The 18,414-nt window shown below is 53.3% G+C and overlaps 1 protein-coding gene across 2 annotated transcripts in view; it reads right to left on the bottom strand.

Annotated features, from left to right (window-relative positions):
• Positions 1-1,150: 1,150 nt before the first annotated feature.
• The window catches only part of PREX1 (phosphatidylinositol-3,4,5-trisphosphate dependent Rac exchange factor 1), a 192,877-nt gene continuing 175,613 nt past the window's right edge, over positions 1,151-18,414 (bottom strand). For both annotated transcript variants that reach the window (XM_036826534.1, XM_036826535.1), the window contains 13 exons: positions 17,298-17,380; positions 17,047-17,137; positions 14,905-15,033; positions 13,221-13,262; positions 11,795-12,012; positions 9,788-9,887; positions 7,882-8,025; positions 7,675-7,789; positions 6,148-6,214; positions 4,689-4,861; positions 4,150-4,252; positions 3,824-3,891; positions 1,151-2,039 (listed from right to left, as the gene is read on the bottom strand). In XM_036826534.1, the coding sequence (XP_036682429.1) occupies positions 1,997-2,039; positions 3,824-3,891; positions 4,150-4,252; positions 4,689-4,861; positions 6,148-6,214; positions 7,675-7,789; positions 7,882-8,025; positions 9,788-9,887; positions 11,795-12,012; positions 13,221-13,262; positions 14,905-15,033; positions 17,047-17,137; positions 17,298-17,380 (1,376 nt within the window). In that variant the 3' untranslated portion in view covers positions 1,151-1,996. The remainder of the gene's footprint in view (positions 2,040-3,823; positions 3,892-4,149; positions 4,253-4,688; positions 4,862-6,147; positions 6,215-7,674; positions 7,790-7,881; positions 8,026-9,787; positions 9,888-11,794; positions 12,013-13,220; positions 13,263-14,904; positions 15,034-17,046; positions 17,138-17,297; positions 17,381-18,414) is intronic.

Raw genomic sequence — 18,414 nt, 5'->3', positions numbered from 1 at the left:
AACTGAGAATCCAAAATAAAGGTGAAATACATATAAAGACGGTAATTTTCCTGGCACACCTGAATGGCAGAGCCGCGGTACAATCTCGGGTATTCCTCACCAGTCCCCTGCAAGGGAATATATATACTGCCATTTTAGAGAAGGAAACTGAGGTTCAGAGTGGTAACTCACTGAGCAGGGGTCGCTGCCTCAAGGACCCTGACGGTATCGAAGCGATCGTCCTCTGTGCAATCTTCAAAACCGTTGCTGACTCCGCCTGTGATGCTGGCCGGCCTAACCACCTCCACACGACCAGGGTTGGCCCCAAAGGAACTCGCCACAGATCAGGATCTTTGTATTATAAACCGACTTTTAATAATAATAATAAAAAATCTATCATGAATTGAATGAGAAGATCTGTACATTTCAAAGTAAACCAGTGCACGACACCCTTGCCCTCGGGGGCCCCCTCTCCGTTTCTGCCACAGGGTCCTCGTTTGTATCTGTGCCACCTCTGTCCTGCAACAAGCCCACCTCTTGCAATCTGGTGCAGGGTGGCAAGAGAGGGAAGGCGGCCCCTGGGGGTGCAGGGGGCCAAGATGCTGATGGGTCTTCAAGCCTCCAGGGCAGTGGGAAACCCACACCTGATTTCACCCATCAGCCAAGGCTGGAAAGACTCCTCCCTTCTGTCCCAGCTGTGACATTTCCCCGCTGGCAACAGAACCTAGAGGGGACAAACTGCTGGGGGGCAGAGGGGGGATCCTGTGTGGGTCCCTGTGCCCAGGTGGGCAGGGTAGCTTCCTGTCTCTCTAGCTGGCTGAGAAGTCCCAAATGCCCTGCTCTGAGTTAACATCAAAAAATAAATTACAGAAGGTACCACTCAGTGTTCCCCGGCGGCCCTTCTACCTGCAGAGGGCAGGCACCAGTGTGGGACTGCCTCTCCAATGGATGGTTCAACCCCCGCCAGCCCCCAGGCCTGGCCCAGCCACCTCTCAAACCCTTGTAGGCAGTCGTTCAAAGAACAAAGTAATTCACCCTGATACAGACCAACTGCTGGAGAACTGAGGGTGGGTGGGAAAAGGAACCCTAGTCGATACCTGTAAGCCATATCTTAAGACCCTAATATTAAAAAGATGAAATACTGACATCTTTTGAATTTTCAATAATTTAGTTTTTCTTTTTTTTTTAGTAGAACTGGGAAAAGTTGTCAATACTACCTTATGCTGGTCCCCTGTTAGACAATATAGCTTTCTTTGAAATTTAAAATGTCAAATATATAATCACGCAACCTGGGGGGAAAAAAATCTCAACGATACCAACGACAACATAAAAACCCCAAAATAAACCATAGAGAGTCCACGCCATATAAATAAAGTCAGAGCAAATCTCGTGCCCAGGGCTGATGGCTCCAGTTCCAATGGCGCTGATGGCGGAAGCCGGTGTGGCTTTCGACCGTCCTCTTGGTAACAGGCGTTGTGCCCTGTCCCTCTGTCTTTACCGGCAGAGGCCCGGCTTTTCCGAGTCCATCAGGCAGATTAGTACAGGGTTAGGGGGGAATCTGGAAGCTAAGGTGAGGAAGAGGAGCAGACACATGTGGTCGCCTGGAATGTGGACAGAGAAGGAAACCAGAGGTTTCCAAAGTGCAGGTTGAGCCATCCCGAGGGAGCTGGGGCCGCGGGCCTCCAGCTGCAGTGCCCGTGACTTCTCCCCTGTGTTCTGCGGACTTGCAGGCCGGAGCCCAGGCCCTGGCTGCACCCATCAGTTCTGTGGGTCCCCAGCACCCCTCGGGCTTCTGGCAGAAGTGTGAAGAACATGCCAGCCCAGGGCCGATCCACCAGCTCATCCAAGAGTGGGGGCACTGCTTATCCTCCCAGGAGGTGATGGAGGAGGCCGGACAGATCTTGAAGCAGGCGGGAGAGGAGGTCTCGGGCCAGCTCTGGAGAAGGCCACACGGCCCCCTGTGTCCTCCCAAATCCCAGCTCCAGAGGACGCAGCCAAGCACGAGGCACCTCGGCGTCTAGAGGTCTCCGTCCACCGGCGGCTGGCAGAGGCGGTAGAGCCTGGTGGAGGTGAAGAGGGTGAGGAGCAGCCCAGCGGGCCAAGGCCTACTATTATTATTGCAACATGTGATTTATGTGAACGTGTAATCCACGCCCAGACAGCAAAACTCAACAGGTGTAAAAAGATGCAGAGTGAAAAATTACTGATGCCGCCCACGTTCCCCTAGTGGTACAGTCCCCACCCCACAGGAGTCTTGCTCCCTCCAGACTGGCAAGGGGTTTACAAAAACAGACACATATACATGCGCATGTTTGTGTTAAGGTACTTGTGTGGGTGTGTGTGCATTTTTCCGCACTGATGGTGGCAAAGTAGACCCAGCACTCTGCCACTGGAGTCTTTTACTTAATATATCTTGGGGCCTCTCTCTGCAGCACGTGGGGAGCTACCTTGGTTTTCTTTCTGCATTGGGAGGATTCTGAGCTCTACCCTCAAGTAAGAAGGAGCCACTAATGGGTTTCAAGCAGGGGAGACGGTAGATCTGCTGTGGGGAGAATGATGGCAGGGGGACCGGACCAGACAGGAGGCTGCTGTGGTGACACGGACAAGACAGGGAAGCAAGGTGGCACAGTGGTCAGGAGTGTGGCCTCTGGGCCTAGGATGCCTGGGTTCCGAAGCGCATCTCTGTGATTCTGTGTGCTAGCTGTGTGACCTTGGACAAGATACTTAACCTCTCTGGGCCTCAGTGTCCCCACCTGCCAATGGGGGATAGTAATAGTACCTTGCTCACAGAGTTGTTGTTTCGAGCAAATAAGTTAATATAGGTAAAGATACTAGAATGGTGCCTGGAGCAGGGGAAGCGACATATAAAAGTATTTAAAAGTAATGAGGGGAGGGACCTCCCTGGCAGTCCAGTGGTTAAGAGTCCATGTTTCCACTGCAATGGGCACGGGTTCAGTCAGGGAACTAAGATCCCACATGCCAAACAGTGAGGCCAAAAAATAAAAATAAAAAAGTAAAAGTAATGAGGGGAATTCCCTCTCAGTCCAGTGGTTAGGACTCCACACTTCCACTGCTGAGGGCCCGGGTTCAATCCCTGGCCGGGGAACTAAGATCCCACAAGCCACGCCACGTGGCCTAAAAATAATAGTAACAATAACGAGGGCTAAGAGAGTGCATGCAAAAACTAGTGAAACGTATATAAGATCTGTATGAGTTCTTGTATTGCTCCAACACCGTTTCCTGGTCTTGACAATGTCCTGTGGTTACGTGAGACATTATTCTTGGCAGGGGGAGCTGAGTGAAGGACCACATGGAAACTCCCTGTACAATTTTTGCAACTTCCTGCGAGTCAAACTATTTCAAAATTAAAAAGTTATTTAAAAATTGTGGGTCTATGTCAACAGCAAAGCAGGGCAGTGTGGATGGAGAGGGAAGACGCACAAAAATGAGTTATTCCTGGGAAAGGGGGCTGCACACAGTACCACGAGAAGGTCTGACATCAACGTGGAGATGATGGGCCGTGAGGACAGGATGAAGCAGGTGGGCTGAGGGCTCTGAGGGCAGCAGGGCGGCAGAGAAGGGCGGTGGGTGAGCCGGTGGGGGGCACACAAATTACTGCCCCATGGCTCACTCTGGGGGCCCTGCCGCACTTTCCCAGCCAAAGTGGGAGCTCTGGGAGGTAACAGACTGAGTCGTATTTGTTGTTTCCCAAATGGGGTCCCGTAGATGAGAGGGGAAGCCCCATCTGAACACCAGCGGGTCTGTCTGGGGTGAAGCCCAGCCCAAGTCCTGGCCTTCACGGAAGGGAGGAGAGGAAAGGAGACGGGGAGGGACAGCCACTCACCGCGGTGCACCCTGGGGCATCTGGTCCTTGACTCGGAGGTTTTTGGCCAGAATCTCCACCCTGGGGCCCTGGGAAGAAAGAACGGTGAGGCCCTGGGCTGCCTCTGCACGGAGCCCAGGGCGCTTGAGGAAGCATGTGGGTGTGGGTGGGCGTAACGGGAGCTGAAGTCCTCAGCCCTCTAGATGGGGAGACGGGCATCAGCCCAGTGCCCAGACGACCCCTCATCCCACCCGGGCTGTGAGTCCACCTCTCCCTGTGCCCACCGGGCCCGGATCTGGGTGCCCCGCACGCAGCCTGGCGGGGCCCCGGGGGATGGGTCCCCTCACCTGCTTCCGCATGATGTCCGTGGCCTGCATGATGCACTTGGGCAGCAGCCCGTGGCTCCGCGCCAGGATGGCCGCCTGCTCCAGGGAGAGGCTCAGGGTGCTCCTGCAGGGGGGCGGCCACAGGGGCGGCAGGTGAGACGGGGGCGACTGCCTGCCCCGCCACGGCCCCCAAGACCCCAATCAGAGCAGCAGGGACAAAGGACAGAAGTGGGAAAGTGTCCAGATCTGCCCCAACCAAGAGGCGCGATCATTCCTGCTCAGGTTGAATGGATGCTCCAGCAGAACCAGGCTGCAGAGACGCTCAGTCACACCAACCAGGGTGGGAGAACCGGGAAGTTCAGCAGCCCTCCCAGGACCACCTCCTCCCGAGGTCCCATTTCACAGCAGACAAACTGAGGCTCGGCGGGGGGCGGGGGCAGCCACGGCCTCGTCTGGGCTCAACAGGCAGCGGCAGAACCAGGATTCAAACCTGGCCTTCGTCCTCCCGTCCTGGGCCCCCAAACCGCCCAGAGGCCCGTCCCCGCTCAGGGCCCGCGCACCTCTGCATGCCCGTGCCGCACATGGTGATCTGGCAGGCCCCCAGGCGGTAGCAGAGCTCGGAGGAGATGGGGATGAGGCCGGCGCCCAAGCTCCCAGCGGCACCAGGCTTGGGGTAGACGAAGGACTTCATGAGGCGGCAGAGCTCGTCCAGGGCGTTGATGGGGCGGATCAGCTGCGAGGCACACACACCCGGACGGTCGGAGGAGGCCCCGACCTGTCCTTCCTCCCCGTCACCACCTCCAATCCAGCTCCGTTACAGCAGCTGTCCTCTCGGCTCACCTCGTGTGCTCACGATATATTTCAGGTCTAACCCTCCCATCTAATTCTCTTCACATGCCCAGGTGTGCCCACGACCAAGCCTCAGCAAATACCCACTCCTGTCCTCTCCAAATAGCAGCACCTCCCCAGGAACAGCGTCCCTTCTGCTCTGCCCCACCTCCCCTTTCCTGCGTCGCCTGTGCAGGTACAGAACACTGGCCATTGCTTCCTGTGTCGTCTCAAGACGCTGCCAGCCAGACTATTATACAAACTCCCGGAGGGCTGTGCCCAGCCCTTCTCTTGAAGCCCAGCCTCATGGTCCGAGGCCAGGAGCCCCAAAACCACTGTCAAAATCAAGGCCTGATAGGGACTTCCCTGGTGGTCCAGTGGTAAAGAATCTGCCTTCCAATGCAGGGGACGCGGGTTCGATCCCTGGTCGGGGAACTAAGATCCCACACGCCGCAGGGCACCTCAGCCTGCGCGCCACAACTACTGAGCTCGCACGCCTCAACTGGAGCCCGCGTGCCACAAACTACAGAGCCCACACGCTCTGGAACCCGCACCACAATGAGAGAAGAGAAAACCCGCACGCCACAACTAGAGAGAAGCTCATGCGCCACAACAAGCGCTGCAACGAAGATCCCGTGTGCCGCAGCGAAGACCCAATGCAGCCAAATAAATAAATAAATAAATAAATATTTTAAAAAAAGAAATCGAGGCCTGATAGACCCTGGGCAGAGAGGGAAAGGCCTGCAGCAGGCGGGAATGTGGCCCAGACAGCCAGGTATTTCCACTGCTCAAAATAAACTAGAAGCCTCCGTTTTGCGGGAAATCTTTTGACTTTTAAATGCTGGCAACAAATTGGAAACACACAAAAAGAGCACTGCATGGCCGCATCTGGTGTGGGGCTCCAGCCTCAGAGAGATGCTGAGGTGAACAAGGGAGATGCAAGAGGCACAGGTGAGTGGGTGCCAGTGAGAATACATCATCTAAGGAATTCTGAAGTGGGTGGGGAAGATGTCAGGATTTCTCGAATGGGGAAGGAGTTATCCCAGAAGACTTCCTGGAGGAGGGACTACAGAGGCCTCCAGGGCATCAAGACCAGGATTCTGGCTGGGGTGTGACCCTGGGCCCTGTCTGACCGCGCGAACCCCCAGCCCTGCCCAAGCTCCACGGCAGGTGAGGGGAAGGAGGGCACACCTGGTCTATCTTCACCGCTGTGGTGCTGGCGTCCGTGGGCAGGTTAGACCGTTCCAGGTAAAATGCCCTGAGAGAGAAAGACGGGGGTGAGGGTAGGGCCACCACGCCCACCGTCCTCCCAGCCCCTGCCCCACTGCAGCCGCAGCCTCTTTGCCCTCCAACAACCGGAGGAAACAAATCATTAAGAGCGGCTGGCACAGCTCTCCACGCCCACAGTCACCTGTTCCTCCAGCAGCCCTGGGGGAAGCAGGGAGGGGCCCCCCGGGCACTCCTCAAATGCCACCTCCCCCCGACTGGCCGTCAGAATCGGCACTGACACCCCACTCTCTCTCCCATCCTGCTGTGTCTCTCCTCCGAGCGCCCTCATCACTTGACACGTCACGCGGCTCTGTTTACTGGGCTATTGCTTATCTCCCCTTCTAGAACAGCGCTTGGCCAACTTTTTCTGTAAAGAGCCAAAGAGTAAATATTTTAGGCTGTGTAGACCAGTCAGTCTCTATCAAGATGCTACTCAGCTCTGCTGTTGCAACACAAAAGCAGCCAGAGACGATACACACACGGATGAACGTGGCTGTGTGCTAATAAAACTTTATTGACAAAACAGGGGGCGGGCCAGACCACAGCAGCTCTAGAATCTACCCTCCATGAAGAACAGGCTTTGTTTGGTCACTGTTGACTCCTAAGTGAGCACCCAGAACAGAACCTGGCCTATGGAAGGCCGTGACTGACAGGTGCTGAATCAAAGAGGAAATGAATAAATGATTACAGAGGCAACTTTTTAAATATTCAGTGAGTGGCACAGAACAGATTGATGGCATCGAATGATCCAAAGAGATGCCAGTTATAATAATACAGGTAGATGTTTTCCCTGAACAGACATATGAAAGCATCATTCTCCCATTTCCAAATGGTAAAGCCCTTACCACACCCTGAAACCCAGATCTCCTAATTCCCAGCCCACCTTCTTCACAGAGGGAGAAGGTGAGGCAGAAGTAGGAAGGGGCTGGGATGGGGGCGGCAGTAGTGGGAGCTGCCTCCTTGGGCCCCAGGCTTCCTCCTGGCGGATGTGACCCTACTGTTCTCTTCTCTCTGGGGGTCTCCCCTGAGCACGGCCGAGGCTCTGGGGTCATGTCCCTCACTCACAGGCTCAAGAATCCCAGGGCCCCTGTCCCAGCTCCCACCCCCATGCAGAATGAAACAGGCATCTCCTCCCAGATGGAAGGGCCTGCTTTGAAGCCAAGCAGACCCAGTCTAGCTGCGTGACTTGGGCAAGCTGGGTGTGCTCTCTGGGCATCGGTTTCCTCATCTGCAAAGTGGGTTAGAATGGCTGGGTTAGAATGGCTGCCAGTGACTGTTGTGAGAATCTGATGAGCTCGTGTAGGCAGAGGGCCTGGAGCACAGTAGATGCTCAAGAAAGGGCATTGCCTACCCCCGCACTGGGGGCCTGTCTGGTGCCTTACACGCTAATGCTCACTCCCCGTGACAGTGTTCAGAACCCTGCCCCCATCATGTAGCCCGTGCAGATACCTGAGTTTGCGGTAATACTGCTGAACCTTCTCCAGGGACTGGGCATTGATCTCCTGCTGCAAATCTTCCACCGTCTGGCTGCCTGGAGGAGGCGGCGCCTCCATGTTCTCCAGAGCTGTGAAGGAAGAAGAGCGAGGGCAGGTGCTTGGCTCCCGGCGTGCACGGCCATCCCCAGTGGGCCCCACTCAGCCCATCACTGCGGCTCACCTTTCGTGAAAAGCACGGTGTGCAGCCTTAGGCTGGCCCCGCTCTCCAGGCGGGAGGGCAGCTTGGAGAAATGATAGCTATCCAGGTAGAAGATGACCTTCAGTGCCTGCCGGCTGCCCTCGATGTGGTAGAAGACGTTGGTGTCTGTTGGGGGCCATGGTGGGGCAGAGGGCTCACCATCAAGGCTGGAGGGGCCCTGCCCCACCTCCGCGAGGGCAGCTACAGACCTCCTTCAGATCGCCTCTGTGATGTCCCAGGACCTTCCTGTCTGCCTACCCCAGAGCTGTGGCTTCAGACCTTCCTGCCCTCCCACAGTCTCGGGGCACCTCAGATAGCCCCGTCCCCCTACCACTCAGAGGAGCAGCCTCTGACCTCCCTTTTCACCTCCCTTGACAGGTCCCAGTTTCTACTGCTTAATTCTTACACCTGACATTGATTCTGCCCAGCTGCGGAGTTGTTGTGTTTATCTTCAGAGCCACACCAATGCTCCTTCTACCTCTCACCTGGTAGCCCAGGGCCTCTACCTGGCAAAAGCTACCCTCAAACAGCACCTGCATCTTATTTACACCCAGAGCGAAGAGCTTGTGGCAGGGGGGGCACTAACACCCCATCCTGCACCCATAGCAGACATCACTAATTGATGGATAATTCTCCCTGAGCCCAAGCTGGCCTACAGACAGGCAGCCACTGCCAACCAAGTCCAACTGGTACCCGAAATGAAACCCATTGTGCTTCTAGACTGTAGTTTCCACATTCTCAACAGGGTGATATCACCTCCAAGGAGGTAAAAATTGGTTTGGGGGGCAAAGGCAAAAAAAAAACTTACTCTTTTTATATGTAAAGCACATATATACATATAGTACATAAACAGATATATAGTATATCCATGACATAAAAATTTCATAGGGGTGTGGCGATTAGGAAAAAATTGTCTAAACAAGCTCCTTAGGGAGGTGATAATAAAAAACAACAACAAAAAAAGCAGGGGTTCTCAAACTAGCATGCTTCAAAATCACCAGGAGGGCTTGTTGACACACATTTCTGGGCTCTACTTCCAGTTTTGGATTCAGTAGGTCTGGGATGGGGCCTGAGAATTAGGCTAACAAGCTTCCAGGTGCCGCTGGTCCGGGGATCACGCTCAGAGAACCATGGCTCTAGAACCTAGTGCAGTGATTCTCAGTCCTGGCTATACATCGAAGTCACCTGGAAAGCTTATCTTGAATCCCAATGCCCAGGATCCACCCCACAGACTGAATCCAAATCACCAGGGCTGGGACTGGGACTGAGGCATCAGTATCTGAAAAGCTCCCTGGGTGATCCCAGTGCAGCCAGGGCTGAGACCCACTGGACCACAATGTGAGCTCCAGGAGGGCAGAAACCATGGCCGTATATCTCTCCACTGTGGCCCAGAACCTAAAACTGAGCCTGACACGTATCATGTGCTCATAATTATGGGTATGTGGATAGATGGATGAGTGTGTGGGTGGATGGGTGATGGATGGATGGACGGATGGATAAATGCATGGGTGGATGGATGAGTAGATGAATGAGTGGATGAGTGGGTAGGCGAGTGGAAAGATGGGTGGGAGGGAGGGAGAAAGAAAGGAAAGAAGAAAATTATGGTGTAAGTTCTTAGAAAATCTTAACACGTCTTCATCCCACAGAAGGTTATCTCTAGGAGTTTTAATAAGAACTGGGTACTGGCTGTTTTTCCCTCTTACGCGCTGTTGGAGACGGCTGGGTTTATAAAAAAAAAGAGACCCTCTCCTTCCCTGTATGTTGGGAGCATGGGGTTTGAAAGCACTGGGTCCTGGGTCAACTTTAGGCAGCTGGCCTGGTGGCAGGGGGAGGGACAGGGTGACCCCAGAACCCCGACTCTCACGGTGGGGTGGGAGGAATCACTCACTGGCCACATAGTTCTCGTCCAGCTGCTTGAAGGAGAAGGTGACGTTGTCCAGCTCCGACAGGGTCACCCAGATGTCCTCCAACATGGTCCGTTCCTCTTTCTGCAAGAGCAAGACAGAGTGGAGGAGTCACAGGTGCCACCCCTGCCCCAGGTTTCACTTCAAGATGCTGGGATTCAACTCTACTTGACACACCAGGATGTGGCGCTACCAGGCATGAGGTCTTGCGCAGGTCTCTCTGGGGCTGGACGTGAGATCATGTTTGCTCCAGGCCTGTCCTGCACCTCCCAGGTCAGAGCCCATCTCTGCTCTAACATGCTGGGTGGCCCTCTTACCCGGGTCAATCCACCAATCCCACTGAACCATTCCAACGCAGCACCCAGCTCAGAGCCTGCATACCCTGGCAACTGCTGAATTAACACACTGGGTCCCGGTGTCCTCATCAGAGAAGAAGAAAGTGAGGGCTGGGCGCTCAGTTCCAGAAACCAATGGGAGGGTGTCTCCACCAGGCAGGCACCTGTCTGCAACATCGGCCAGCAGAGGGCGCACCACGGCCACTCTTTCCCAAACCGCCGCAGCTGTGGCTTCCTGTCCGGCCCGGGGAAAATGTCTAGGAGGCTCAGGGCTGCAAGGTGGGGGGAGCTCAGGCCTGGGCACACGGGTGGAGGAGCAAACAGCACAGAGCAAGTGCTGCTGCTGGCTGGATTTCTGGGGAGGCATCAGCTCTGGGTACCAGTACCCCGAAATGCTGAGTCATTGGCTCTGCCTCCTCCCGGGGCTGGTAGAAGGACCCACCCTGATTCTGAGCCCTGAGAGTGGATGGATAGGGCACTCAGAGATAAAAGAGAAGTGGAGAAGGCAGGGCAGTCTGGGGCAACCAGGTCTAGAGTCAGACTCCCAGGTTCACACAGGTTCCCTGGGCCTCAGTGTTCTCATCCTTAAAAAGTGGGTGGTAAAGGACCTGCCTGGGGGCTACTGCAAGGACTAAACAAGATGCTATTTGCACCAACAAAGTTCACCTGGATTACCACAAAAGCCTGCTCACTGGTCTCCCAGTTTCTGCCCTTGCCCCTCTACACTCTTCCCCACCCCGCAGCCTGGGTGATCCTTTAAGTATCAAAGTCAGATCCTGTCCCTCCTCTTCTCAAAACCCTCCCCTGACTGCCACCCACTCAGAGTAACAGCCAAAGTCCTACAACAGCCTGCAAGACCCCGCACAGTCAGACCCGACCCCAGTTAATTCTCAGGACTCACCTCCCCCACCTTCTCCTGGCTCACTCACTCTATTCCAGCCACACTGGGTACCTCGCTGTATCTCAAACACTGCATGCATCCTCCTGCCTCAGGACCTTTGCACCTGATGTTCTCTCTGCCTGGAGGGCTCCTCCCCAGTGTCCTCATGGCTCACCCCCTCCCCTCCTTCGGTTCTTAGGTCAGATGTCACCTCTCACTGAGGTCCTCAGTGGCTGCCTTATCAAAACTTTCAACTGCCACCACCCCAGACTTTCCTGTCCCCTTCCCGTCCCCTTCCCTGCTTAGTTTTTCCCCTTAGCCCTTAACACTATAAATGAGGGTTTCTCAACTGCAGGACTACTGACACTTGGGGCCAGAGAATTCTGTGCTGGGGGGTGGGGACGGGGGTGAGCATTCCGTGCTGTAGGAGGTTTAGCAGCCTCCCTGGCCTCTACACACCAGATGCCAGTAGTACTTCCTCTTCCCTCAGTTGTGACAACCAAAAATGTCTCCAGAGATTGCCGAGTGTACCCTGGGGGCAAAACTGCCCTGGTGAGAACCACTGGTCTATACCATCCCTGGTCCTTAGTTGTTTATGTCTATCTCCCCAAAAGCAGGGTATAAGGTCCCTGAGTAAACGAACTCTCTGTTTTGTCCACTGCTGGGTCCCCAGTGCCTGTAACAGTGACACACAGTAGGTGCTCGATAAACAGCCGCTGAATGAATGAACGGGGTGAGCGACAGCCTGAGCAAGACCTCCCCCGCCCCCCACTCACCGCGGCCGGCGACAGCAGAGACTGGCAGTGCAGGAGGACGCCAGTGGCCGCCACCTGCTCCAGCCACTTGCGGCTGGCGTCCCGGCTGCTCTCCTCGTACTCGCCATTGTTGTTGTAGCGGTAGCTCAGGGCCGCCAGCAGCTGCTCGGAGAAGGTGCACACGGCGGCCACCAGCGCCTGGCAGAAGATGCTGTCCCTCCGCAGCTGCAGCTCCGTGTCTGTGGGCAGAGGGGGCGGGGCCGCGCTGGGCGGGGGGCTCCTTCGCCATCAGCAGGCCTGTACCCCACAACCCGGGGCCCGGGACCAGCCTCCTCTCCCCGACGCGACCACCCATCCGGGGCCAACTTGGCAGACAGCATTAATTCATCCCAGGCACCAAAGGCAACTCCACAAAACTCAGCTCTCCAAAAGCAAGCCAATCTGTGGAAAAACTCAACTCTCTCAGTGACCCATCTCCCTATGTAAAAAAACAAAACAACTTGTGATTTTCCAAAGGCTTTCCCCAAACCCTTACCCTCAGCTGTTTATTTATTAGGATATTTCTCGGCATTGATTGAGAGTGATGACGCCAGCTCCATGTTTTAAGAAATGCAGTTTCGCATTTTCTCCATTTTTGAGAAGTATGCCTTCTTCTTATCATTCCCCCACCACCACTTCCTGGCCCCCTGCTTGTGATGTGATTTACAGAACTGGCCAATTTTGGGCAATCAGTCATTCAGGGTCCTAATATTCTGGAAGGGATTTTTTTTTTTTTCCTTTTGGCTGTGCCACGCAGCTTTCGGGATCTTAGTTCCCTGACCAGGGATCGAACCCGGGCCCCAGCAGTGAAAGCACCGAGTCCTAACCACTGGACCACCAGGGAATTCCCTGGAAGGGATTATTTTTGATGACTGGCTCTAGCCAATGGGTTTTCAGTGACCAATTTTGACCCAGATCCTATTCTAGCTGCCCCTTGGCTGGGAATTTCTGGAAGGAAGGGAGGGACAGAGACACCTCCAAGATTCCCCTAGGCCCTTGTCAGTCCCTCCTCCTCCCCACCGTCTTCAGGGTAGGAAGCCCCAGGCTGGGGCTGAGGGCTCTACCAGCAAAGAGCCTCCCTAATTGTCGGTGCTCTATCCTGTGTCCTCATCAAGATCAGCCCAGGCCTGGGAAGTGACAAGAGATAGTGCTCCTGGCTCCAGAGCCCTGAGACTTCTCCCCTGGACACAAGAGGAAGAAGTGAGGTCTGAGTAGTTCTTGGAGGGGCTAGAGGCCATGGTGTTACCTCCCCCTGTGCAGACTCCGATGACCAGGGGAAAGTCAACCTTGGCTGGCAGAAGAGGCCTTCCCGGGGCTGCGGTCATGGGCACTGGCTGCCAGGGTGGCCTCTCCTGGATGCACCTGGGTGTGTGCAAATCACAGACAGCTGCCCCTTCAAAGCCCTCACCTGTGCACTTCAGCAAGGCCAGGAGCAGCTGGTTCTTTCCATCTGGAAGGAGAAGGAGATGGGCTGAGAGGGGTTAGCAGAAGGAGCAAGCCGAGCTAGGCCTCCCCACAGCCCACGTGCCTGACCCCTTCTCGTAGTGAAGCTCTGGGTACACAGAGCCATGCTCAAGAAGCTCTGGCTGAATGTTGAGCAGATTCCAGAAACCCTTGGACATCCAGGGGATGAAACCCCAACTGTTCACTGCACCCCAACTGTCTATATATACCCTCCACACAGAGACTGACACCAGCCCCTCTAACTCCTGGGCCAGAGCCCCCAGCCCACACCCTGTACCTGTGCATGGGCACACCCTGACACACGTGTGTACGTACATGTGGGAGCACACTCAGACCATGTACACTCACACGTGTACTCAGGTACTTATTCACATCGTCCTACACAGCCAAGCCCTGCCCACGTGTAGACAAAGCTCAGACCTTCCAGACACAGGCCTAACACCCTGGTCTCTTTCCTTCAAATAAAGGCTCTTGGGCCCAGAAGGGGCTTAAAAGAAAAATCTGAAGGGCCCCTGGATTTGCCCTCTTGTGATACATTCTGTCCTGGGGAGGCACTAAGATGCAGGACAGGGTGTGGTAGTAACACCAGCATGTGCTTACTGAGGACTTAACTGTGTGCCAGGCACTGTACTAAGTGCCTTGTTTGTACTGACTCATTCACCCCTCACAACAACACTATGAACCCATTTTACACATGAAGAGACTGAAGCACAGAGAAGTCAAGGAACTTGCTAAGGTTGCACAGCCAATAAGTGGGAGAGGGGGGTTTGAGCACTGGCCATCTGGCTCCAGAGTCCACGCTCTTCACCAATGACAATTTTGGAAGACAGGACATCTCAGGGCCAACACAGACTTCCAACTCAGAGGGTGCTGTTCCTGGAGTCATGACCCTGGGGCCAAGCACCTCCTGCTGTCCTGGTCAGATGTCTCCCTGGCCTGGGATCCTTCTAACTAACCCAGGAGTCCCAGGCTCAAATGCTGCCAAGGGCCAGGCAGGTAACATAAGGTGCATGAAGCAGACCCCAGGCCACAGGGCTTGGTGGGATCCATGTGCACTGGAAGGCACCCCTCCCCCACCTAAAGAGGGTGGCCACCACTCATCTCCAGCCAAGTGTGAATGCGGAATTGCAGGCCTGTTATTGCCAGATCTTCTGATTGTTCAAGAATAGCCAGAAATCTAGACTTTTATGTGGGGTCTCAGATTATAAATGCTGGCAGCAGATTCACATTTTTTTAATGCTGTGGCATCAAAAATTACCTGGGGGCCCAAGTCCGATCAGGACCCCCCCCCCCCAACTAGTAACCTGGTTAGTAAACAAAAGGAACTGAACTACATCCACAATTTTGGAAGCTGAGAAGGAACAAGTTCAGCCTTCTTAGCCTCCTGACTCTGCAAGGAAGCCCCAGGCACCCCAAATCAGCGGTTCCTTGATCAAGTGTGTACTGTCCCAGGGCCTTGCCCAGGGCAGCACACAGCTGAGAAAGGGACACTCGCTCTTCCTGTCCTCTCCCTGGGCCTGGAGAGACATGGGGCACGGAGATGGACCCATTCCTGATCCTTCCACATTCCACATCAGGAACCAAAGGCCACAAAACCTCCACATTACAGCCTTCCCTGCCCAGCTGACCTTCCACGTATCTCTGAATGTTGTCCACCAGGGTCTTGATGGAATTGGGGAGGTTCCAGGGGTCCTCCTGGATGCTGATCTGGATCAAGCTCCGGCCACGAATTGTACACTCCTCTTTCTGTTTGAACTCTGGGGCAGAAAGTGACATGAGGGCAATTAGATAGCTTTGGAAAATGGTGGCACAAAGGCCTCTGTCCCATCACTAGATTCCAAAGCTCAGAATCTTAGGTCAAGGATACTGGCAGGACTCTAGGGTACTATCTGGTCCACGGAAGGCAAATACATGGTAAGTGTGCTATGAATTCATAGTATCACACTCATGGCAGACATTGCTGATCAATCTCAGCACTCCTTCCCACTCGTCTGAGGCTGTGACTCCTCACAGGTGCAACAAATCCAATGCAGGCATCACAAATCAATCAGGGCATTCTTGTCTCCTAAGCCTGGATGTAGTCACGGAAGGATTCTTGGGTACTACCTCCTCACAGCCACAACCAATCGAGCTGGCACATGAGTTGTAACCTAGCGTAACCTTTATCCTACACAGAGGAGGAAGTCCAGGCACAGAGTGGAAAAGTGACTTGCCTAAAGTCACACAGCAGGGTAGTGACAGAAAAGGGACTTGAACCTGGCCCCAGACAAGCATACACAGGTCCCCGCTCCTTTGGCCTCTTCCCTGCTACAAAGTCCCAGGTTTCTGAGGTATTTGTGGTTTTGTTTCCTCTGAGTTTGACATTTCTTCTTTCTAAGGTTCATCCCAGGGAGAGATGATCCTGAGACAGCAGGAGGGAGAGCTGAGCTAGGGCACCCCAACTCCTCACCACTTCCGACCCTCACTTCGGAGCAACTGCTTCTTTCTTTTCCTATCTCCTGAACTCTACTGGAAGCTCCTTGAGGTCAGAGGCAGTGCCTCTTTCATCTCATGGGCCCCAGGGCCCAGCACAAGGCCTGACACAAGCTGGTTCTTGGAAATTATTTACTGGATGTATGAATGCATGGATGCATGGAGTAGACAGATGGGTGGATGAGTGGGTAGGTGGATGGGTGGATGGATGGATGGATAGATGAATGGATGGATGGATAGATTAATGGATGGATGGATGGATGGATAGATGGATGGATGGATGGATAGATTAATGGATGGATGGATGGATGGATGATGGATGGATGGATTGGATGGATGATGGATTGATGGATGGATGGATGGGATGGATGGGATGGATGGACGGATGGGTGGATAGATAAATGGGTGGGTGGATGGGTAGGTGGGTAGATGGGTAAATAGGAGGAGAAGTAAATAGAGGGACATAAAAGTCAATCTTTTTCTCTCAATCATTTCAAGAAGAAGGTCTCAGTTTGGTGCTGGTAAGTCCTTAACACTTCTTTAACTCACTAATCCCCCTCAGGAATAAAGAACAAAGAGCTCTGGGCAGGCAACAGTGCCTAACTACAGTACAATGACATTTTTGTTGCTGTTTCCATTGGATTTATCATTATTTTATGACATTTTATACTGGTTTTCCATTTACGGGGAGTTAAAATAAATTCCTTTCAAAATTGAATTTTTTAAAAGGAGACACTTTGATCTATCAATAATATGGGCAGCAAATGAATATGGTTTAAAAAATGTAAAGATGTTGGCAGATTCTATGAATGTGTCTAAAACGATGAAGGGGGCTGGGGGTGTCTGAGGTTTGGCAAATTGTGCTCTAGTCCTTCCCCTCATGTTATAAACAGGCAGACGGAGTCCCAGAAAGGCTCAGGGACCAGCCCAGGGGTCCACACACTTTTTCTGTAAAGAGTCAGATAGGAACTGATTTAGGCTTTGCAGGGCATACAGTCTCTGTCACATATTCTTTCTTTCTTTCTTTCGTTCCATTTTGACAATCCATTATACATGAAAAATCATTCTCAGCTCACAGTCTGTACAAAAACAGGTCATGGGCTGGATTTGGCCCACGGGCTGAACCTGCTGACTGCCCCTGGACTGACCCACGGCCATTCAACAGGTGAGGGGCAAAGCTGAGAATGTGGCCCAGGTGGCCTGCCGCCTGTCCAGCACATGTCACCCGTTGCAGCCTGTCTCCCTGACGGATGCTGGATGTCATCCCTCGCCCTGCCTGGGGACTCTTCTCTGCTCACCTTGTAAGCTGTGGTCCATGGGGAAATGCCTGGTCTCTTCAAAAGCTCTGCTCATGACTGGCCCCTTGAGGAGTGCATGGATGGAGTCCACCTGGGTGGCAGGAAGCTCTGGGTTAGTTTGGCCCACAGGGCCCTCCAAGCTGCAGGGACCCATTACTCATAGCCGCTGCCCCGGCTCCTGGCTTATGGGTTCTTACCAGGGGTGATGGGAAGAACTCAAGGTCAGGCCAGGGTTGGGACAAAGGTCCTACCTGGTTAAAGAGGTGCTCCAGGCAGCCATGAAGCTTGTCCTGCTTGTCTGACGGGATCCTCATGTCACAGGGCAGCTCGTCCCCTTGCAGAAGGAAGAAACCACAGCCATCAACTATTCCTGCCCCATCTCACACCTTCCCAGCCTCTTTCTCAAGAAAGCAATGTAGCTACAGAGCTCCAAAACCCACAGTGGACTTGAAGTCTGATAGACCCAGGTCCTGGCTGTGTGACACTGCACAAATCACTTGACCTCTCTGCACCTCGGTTTCTTCATCTGCAAAATGGGCAACAGGAACTAAAACATTACACAATTGTAAGTCAATGTTATTAGTTTGCACTCTGCAGACGAGGAGACAGAAAGCCAGAGATAAGGAACCGGATCCCAGTCTCCTGATTCATCCCCCAGCCATTTCATTTAAATCAGCTGCCACATGTAAGCGCCTTCCTAAAACCTCCCCAGGGATAGTTTTTGCAGCTGAATATCTTATGTGATGAAATATTTATCTAAAGTTCAGAAATATCTCTGATTTTACCTGAGCTTCTTTTTCTTCTGTTAAACTGAAGTACAATTAAAATTAAATTTTTATGCACAGATTCTACCTCTGGAAAGACACATAGGGGCAGCAGTGACAGTGGGAGCTTGGGAACCGTGAGGCCGGGTAACAAGGGTGGGAGGGAGGTTTGTCACCACCCACCCTCTCATGCCTTTTGAATTATGAACAATGTGGATGTCTGTCCTATTCACAAAATAAAAATTTTAAAGGCTGAAATCAATAAAACTAAAATAAAAACAAATTTCAGTCTTTCAGTAAAAGTTCCAAGTAACAGAATCTAATTTATAAAATCTTATTTATGTCTGTCTGTCCCTCCAGCCGTCCACCCACATTTCTCCACATCTGTGCAGAAATACATGTTCACCAGCAATCCCCAAATATAATCAACAGTCACTTCCGGGGGAGAGGTTGAGATTCTGACTTATTTTCATGTACTTCTTTTGAACTTTCCTGTGTTGTCTGAATTTTTGGTTCGAGCATGTGTCATTCACGGCAACCATCAGGTCGCCCTATTTTAGTAACGTTGGAGCCCTCACCACAACATGTAACTGCATCGTGTATG

The sequence above is a fragment of the Balaenoptera musculus genome, chromosome 15 (genome assembly GCF_009873245.2).
Source record: "Balaenoptera musculus isolate JJ_BM4_2016_0621 chromosome 15, mBalMus1.pri.v3, whole genome shotgun sequence".
NCBI lineage: Eukaryota > Metazoa > Chordata > Mammalia > Artiodactyla > Balaenopteridae > Balaenoptera > Balaenoptera musculus.
The sequence above is the reverse complement of the archived record's forward strand: the minus strand, read 5'-3'. Positions and strand labels throughout refer to the sequence as shown.